General features: G+C 53.2%; 1 protein-coding gene across 1 annotated transcript in view; it reads right to left on the reverse strand.

Moving 5' to 3' along the window:
* Positions 1–4,001: 4,001 nt before the first annotated feature.
* Positions 4,002–6,900, reverse strand: part of LOC308172961 (eukaryotic translation initiation factor 4 gamma 3-like) — a gene marked incomplete at both ends in the record, with an annotated part of 10,668 nt that continues 7,769 nt past the window's right edge. The window contains 3 exons of the mRNA XM_080547926.1: positions 4,002–4,175; positions 4,421–4,525; positions 6,123–6,359. Of these exons, the coding sequence (XP_080404052.1) occupies positions 4,002–4,175; positions 4,421–4,525; positions 6,123–6,359 (516 nt within the window). The remainder of the gene's footprint in view (positions 4,176–4,420; positions 4,526–6,122; positions 6,360–6,900) is intronic.

The following is a 6,900-nucleotide window of genomic DNA, read 5'->3' on the forward strand; positions in this document are numbered from 1 at the left end:
ATCAGACAGGAGACGATTGGCATCAGATTAGGTTGGTGCATACATTCAAGCATTTTCGAATCTCTGTTGTGATCACATACCTGAGAGGCAGAATTGTTGCATTTGATGTCTCCATTGCTGGCGTCGGTAATCGGTCCAGGACAGGGGTGCACATCTCCACTCAAAAGTAAGTAGATTGTGATGATAATAAGATTGTCGCTTTGACGTTTGTGTTGGGCAGTGCTGCTGCGTTTGATTTGCTCGTGGCCTGCGGTGTTGACAAACGCTTGCAGCAAAACATGTTTGCCGAATCCAAAATGTTTCGTCGGTAGTGCATTTAGTTGCATAACGTTGCCGTTATAGGCTAGCTTTGTAATCGAATGTGGCCCGGTGTTTAAAAAGTTTAAAAAACCGAAAGTTAAAAGTGCGAGGAGTGCTCCCCGCACACCTGTGCTACCTGCTTCAGCCATGTTTTTTTTCAATGTTCAGCCATGTTTTTTTTCCACTCTCTCGTTGAGGACCCTTAAATCTAGTATGGGTCTCATGCCTCCGGATTTCTTTGGGACAAGGAAATACGGGGAGTACCACCCCATGTCCCACTGGTCCCTCGGAACCATTGTCACTGCGCCCTTTGTTAGGAGATTCGTAATCTCCTCCTGGAGTGCACATGTTTTTATCGGGCAGGACAAAACAGTCTCTCTCACGCCCCTGAAGGGCGGAGGAGGCTGAATGAACTGTAGTGCATATCCCCTCCTCAATGTCCTGTCCAGCCAGCCCGACAGAATACCTGCCCCTTCTAGCCATTCTGCATAACGCAACGACAGCGGCTGGGCCGTCTGTTGTGGTGCAGTCGACAGAAAAAGCTTGAATTTCTGTATGACCCCAGCCGCCGCTGCACACCGAGGAGGTGGCACAGCCCAAGGTGGGGTCATTTCGAAAGGGATGGGCTGCCGTCTGTAAAGAGTGTTTGTTATGTGTAACAATGCCCTTTATTGACGCAGGTTTATTATGCCTGATAATCAAAGAACCGGCCGCACGCTCATGAGCTGGGCCAGATCCTGATAGACATGGAGGGGTTATTGATGTAAATAACGATCCCTCTATACGGCTACAGACAGGGGTGTTTAACCCTGTTTGTGTCGTGATAGGGGTAAGTCTGTTAGGCAGAGAGCTGGCCACACGCTGGTACGCTGGGCCAGTCTCCGCTTCGTTTCTAACCGGTAGCGATTGGACCACGCTCCAACAAGGCAGGCGGGTCTCCGCTCCGGTAGATAACATGGGAAAATCACCTTTACTGAAAAAGTAAGGTGGGGATTTTCCTTCTTTTACCTCTTTATGAGGTAGCAGCCATGAAGAGGAAACCGGTGGTGGGGTCATTACCGACCCCTCCGCCAGTGAAACCGGGCCACGCTGCCGTGGGGGGCCGTAGCGGGCCCTCCCAGTGGTCAGCGGCGGGGGCTGGGGATGCCGAGTGGGGCATGGCTCCGTCTGTAGAGGTGGAGCCAGTGCCGCATCACACCGAAACCTCCGTTTCGCAGCCGTTGACGGTCTAGTCGTCACCACGGCGGAAGAAGAAGAGGTGGAGGGTCGCTGGAGGGGGAGGTGGCTGGCAAGGTGCCTCTTAGCCTCCTCCATCACGGCCAGGCGCACCGTCAAGGTGTCCATGGCGGGACCGAATAGCCCTTGTCTCTCTATTGGAGCATTCAGTAGGGCCATCCGGTCCGCCCCGGTCATGGTGGTGAGAGACAGCCACATCTGTCGCTGCTGCACCACCGTGTTTGCCATCAGGCGACCCCCACAAACCGCGACGCCCTGGGCCAGGTACATCGTCGCGGCACTGAGCTTGCTCAGAAGCACCGTCTCCGCTGCAGACAAACCGTACGGTCGGTCTGTGGTGATTTTCGCAATGGCGGCGATAAACACGGCGATGTTATTCGCCGCTGCCGCCGCCTGCGCACCGAGAGCGTAGCTCTTGTCTACCAGGGTGGCGTTAAACCTGTCACGCTGGTTGGGCGGCATAGGTTTTTTAGGCACCGACCAGGCGCTGGACCCCGGTACCAAGTAGGCGGCTAGCGCTGGTTCGAGCGGCGGGGAGCCGTTGGTCATCCCCTCCGCGAGCCCCTCCACTCTGGTAAAGGGCAAGAACGCCTTCACCGGCGCCCTGCCTGTGAGTGGTTCTCCCCACTTGTCCTCCACGAACTTATCTAAGCCCGGGAGGACAGCGTTAGGAGGTTGGTCCTGTCGCTTCGCCCTTTTCCCGTAAAACAGGTCCTTCTCCCAGAAGGACTCCGTTGGGGGAGGGGAGGCGGGACGGGGAATTGCCAACACGCCTGCCGCAGCTTCCAGGAGGCCCTGGAAGTCGTGGTGGAGTGATGGGGGGGCGAGGGCGGGGAGCACGTGCTCTACCTGCCGCTCGCTCTCATCAGAGCTTTCTGATTCTGACACCGGCACCGACCACTCAGCTGGGTGAGGGCGGCGTGATGTCAGGGCCGGCTGAGCGGGCGGGACCATCCCTACTTGGGGAGGTGCCTGCCCAGAACGCCGTTCTTGCTTGTCCTCCGCTGCTAGAAAATCGCAGCGGCAGGTGTCCCGGAGGAACTTCTTCGTGGTCGGCGGCGGACGATCCATCGCTGAAGGGAAAAGTCTCCTCCGCTGAAAAGTGTCCTCCGCTGCTTGGAAGTCGCAGCGGCAGGCGTCCCGGAGGAACTTCTCCATAGGCGGCGGACGATCCATCTTGAAGGGAAAAGTCTGGCGGGTCCTCCAGTCTTAGTAGTCGTCCTTCTCAGTCTTCAGATATAAACCCGTGCTGAACTTTTTGGGAGAATGATGGAGCGAAGTACGCCCCTTTATATAGCACCCCAGGCAGGCGCAGGCATTGAAAAATTCAGTCATTGGCTACTTTAGGTAGCGGGTAAACCAATAGGAGCAGAGCTCCCCTATGGGGCGGAGCTCCACGATATAGAACGGGGAGTGACATAGAACAGGTAAAACACAATAATTTGCCAATGATTTGCCAGGGCAAATGTGTAACTGTGTTATGTAATATAATGTTTCATAGGATAGAAGGCATACTGTATCTTGCAATCCTTTATAACCATGAGCCTGAATACCACATCAATGAGCACATTATGCAGAAAACAAGCACCAGACGATGGCATTAGTTTGGGGGGTGGGGGGTGGCAGACACAAACAAAGGATGCAGGTTATTCAGAGGATTTGTGTTTAATCAAAAAGATAATAAAATGCTCTCCGTTCTCCTCCACCGGTGACATCACTGTGGTTTGGACTTCACAGCTGCTCGGAGTTTGATGTACATTTGTTCAAAATTCTGAAAGGAAATTGAGGACAAGGTTAGTGTTTCCACCTGATACTCATAATGGCATGTAGGGCGGGGTGGTAGAGAGAGATGTAGGGCTGGAGGATAGAGAGAGATGTAGGGTTGGGGGGTAGAGAGGGATGTAGGGCTGGGGGGTAGAGAGGGATGTAGGGCTGGGGGGTAGAGAGAGATGTTGGGCTGGGGGGTAGAGAGGGATGTAGGGCTGGGGGGTGGAGAGGGATGTAGGGCTGGGTGGTACAGAGGGATGTAGGGCTGGGGGGTAGAGAGAGATGTAGGGCTGGGGGGTAGAGAGAGATGTAGGGCTGGGGGGTAGAGAGAGATGTAGGGCTGGGGGGTAGAGAGAGATGTAGGGCTGGGGGGTAGAGAGAGATGTAGGGCTGGTGTTGTGAGTTCGACTGTAGATTTGGAGGTTGTGAGTTCGACTGTATGTCTCTCTGTCAGTCTGTCTGTCTGTCTCTCTGTCTGTCTGTCTGTCTGTCTGTCTGTCTGTCTGTCTCCCTGCCTGCCTGCCTGCCTGTCTGCCTGCCTGTCTGTCTGTCTGTCTGGCTGGCTGTCTGGCTGTCTGGCTGTCTGTCTCCCTGCCTGTCTCCCTGCCTGCCTGTCTGCCTGCCTGTCTCCCTGCCTGGCTGTCTCCCTGCCTGCCTGTCTCCCTGCCTGGCTGTGCTCTAAGCCTTAAAGAGGATTTCTACGTGGGTCCTGAGCCTGACTGACCTGGCCTCCTCCCCTTGCTGCCGGAGTCCTTGTTGAGCATCTGCTGGTGGACCTTCCTCTGCTCCTCCTGCTCCTCTATCTTGGCCTCCTTGTGGATCTGCTCGATGGTCTTGGGGCCCTGGTCCACCCGCCTCGACACCCAGTTGTGCTGCACCGCGGACCAGAGACCAGAAAACCACCACCGTTAGAAGACGCGCACGCATACACATGCACACACACATACACATGCACACATACACGCACACACACATACACGCACACACATACATACATACACGCATATGCACACACACATACACATACACATGCACACACACACACGCACGCGTACACATGCACACACACACACACACACACACGCACCTGTACACTCACACACACACACACACTCACCAATCGCAGGTCGATTATGTCCTGCAGCATAAACCGTATCCGTGACGATGTCTTGCGCTCCTTGATGATTTTCTCCATGTAATTGAAGTAAAGGTCCATGCGTGGCTAGGGTGAGAGAGAGAGAGAGAGAGAGAGAGAGAGAGAGAGAGAGAGAGAGAGAGAGAGAGAGAGAGAGAGAGACAGCGAGGGGTCAAGGGTCATTTCCCAAACCATCAACACAACACCGTCATCTTCCCACTAGCTCCTCCAGCAGGACAGCAGGACAGCAGCCACAGCCATTTCCTCTCATTACACCCAATTAAGCAACTGTGCAACTTTTACGACTTGGAAGAGAGAGAGAGAGAGAGTGGTTCTGTTGCTCTACTGCCCCCCCCCCCCGAGACCCAACAGAGCCTTTTAGGGGGGGCACGATGGAACAAAAGACAGAGCGGTGTTCGAGTGCGTTTCCTTAGGTTAGAGGTATTATAACTGTCAATTTATAGTATATATATATTATAGTATATATATATTATAGTGTATATATATATTTAAAAATATATATATATATATATAAAAATATATATTTAAAGCCTGATCTTATGACGGCCAAAAGCAAGCAAAAAGGGGGTCAGCGATGTTGTGAAAACACAGTGGTGTGAGCAGATCAATAGATGTATTTACTCTATCGACCGACATAAAAAAAAAAAAGGAAATTTGAAATCTATTTTTAAACAATAATAACAGTGAGCTATAATGTCTGGTTCCTTTAGGGAAATCAAAATCCCAACTCAGTCAGGAAGTCCAGAACAGAGGGAGAATCAACACCGGCGGAAATGAAGGAAAAAGGGATGATGTTACCAGTTCTCAGTTAAGTCTGTGTGAAAGTGAATCCCATGAAAAGGGACAAACAGTTGCAACAACTTTAAACTGTAACACAATGGGCCCGGTGTCCCAGACAAGACGTAAGCCTAATCCTAGACTAAAAAAGCATCTTCAATGGAGGTTTTACATTGAAAGTGTGATCTAGTCGAGGACTAGGCTTAAGCCTTTAGTCGGTGAAACCAAAGTGTCCTAGCACCAAACAGACGTTTTCCGGCCAGCACGTCTTCAGTCCATCTCTTCTATGCCCCCCCCCCCTCTCCACACTGCCACAAAATCCACCAAACCAGGAAGCACCCTAACTGGGGGAGGGGGCTGGATGGATGGTTGGTTCCTCATCCACCATAGCTGTTGAAACAGCTACAACTGAAAGCAGCTATGTGAAGGGAAACCATCTATCCGAGCCAGCATAGTGCGGTTGCGGAAAAAAGTTTGTGCGGTTTGCCTAACCATAAACACTGCGTAAAAACCCTCTCCAAGACATGACTCCCTATATCAAACGAAGAGAACCATATTTTCATTCCATGTCTCACCACCACCACCACCACCACCCTCCTCCTCCCCCCCTCCCCAACGCCTCACAACTGTGTCCCCCCACCCTGTCCAACTCACCCCTGCCGCCCCCTCCCCCCCATGCCTCACACCCCCTATCTAACTCCCCCCCATGCCTCACCCCTGCCCCCCCCCCATGTCTCACCACCACCACCACCACCCTCCTCCCCCCCCTCCCCAACGCCTCACAACTGTGTCTCCCCACCCTGTCCAACTCCCCCCATGCCTCACCCCTGCCTCCCCCCCCCCCCCATGCCTCACACCCCCTATCTAACACCCTCCCACGCCTCACCTTGGTCTTCTCAAAGTCCAGGTCCTTGCCGATGGTGGAGAACAGCCTGCAGAGACACTCCAGGGACTCCTGGTCGTGGTTCTTCAGCAGCTTCACCACGCAGTCAAGCATGATGGCCTCCGTCAGCATCTTCAGCTTGAACAGCTCGCCGATGAACTTGATGTTGCCGATGGACCGCCGCCGGGCCTTGTCCTTGGCCTCCACCAGCTCCGCCTGGAGACGCTCGCGCTCCCCAGACTGGACCGCAGAGAGAGAGAGAGAGAGAGAGAGAGTGAGGGAAGGAGAGAGAGAGAGAGGGAGGGAAGGAGAGAGAGAGACAGAGAAGGAGAGAGAGAGAGGGAGAGAGAGCGAGGGTGAGAGAGAAAGAGAGAAAGAGGGAGAGAAAGAGAGACAGAGAGAGAGAGAGAAATGACCAACAATTAATATTGTGTGTGTGTGTGTGTGTATATGACAGCTTAGTGCTCTGCTGTTGGGGAGTGTGTGCGTGTGGGCATGTGCGTGTGTGCGTGTGTATGTGTGTGTGTGTGTGTGTATGACAGGTTAGTGGTCTGCTGTTGGGGAGTGTGTGTGTGTGTGTGTATGTGTATATAGCCTCTTTCACTCATAGTTCCCTGTAATTTCCATGGAATCCCAAGCTGTGTCAACTGGGCATTTTCGCCGTTCACACATGAGCCAAATGCCGGTAGATACCCGCGTCGCTCCCTTTCACACGTCGGCAATTTGCCTGGTGGCGCGATCTACTTGAATCATTGAATTCAACTGGATATAGAACTGGAGC

Source organism: Nansenia antarctica, assembly GCF_963989245.1.
Source record: "Nansenia antarctica genome assembly, chromosome: 18".
NCBI classification, from domain to species: Eukaryota; Metazoa; Chordata; class Actinopteri; order Argentiniformes; family Microstomatidae; genus Nansenia; species Nansenia antarctica.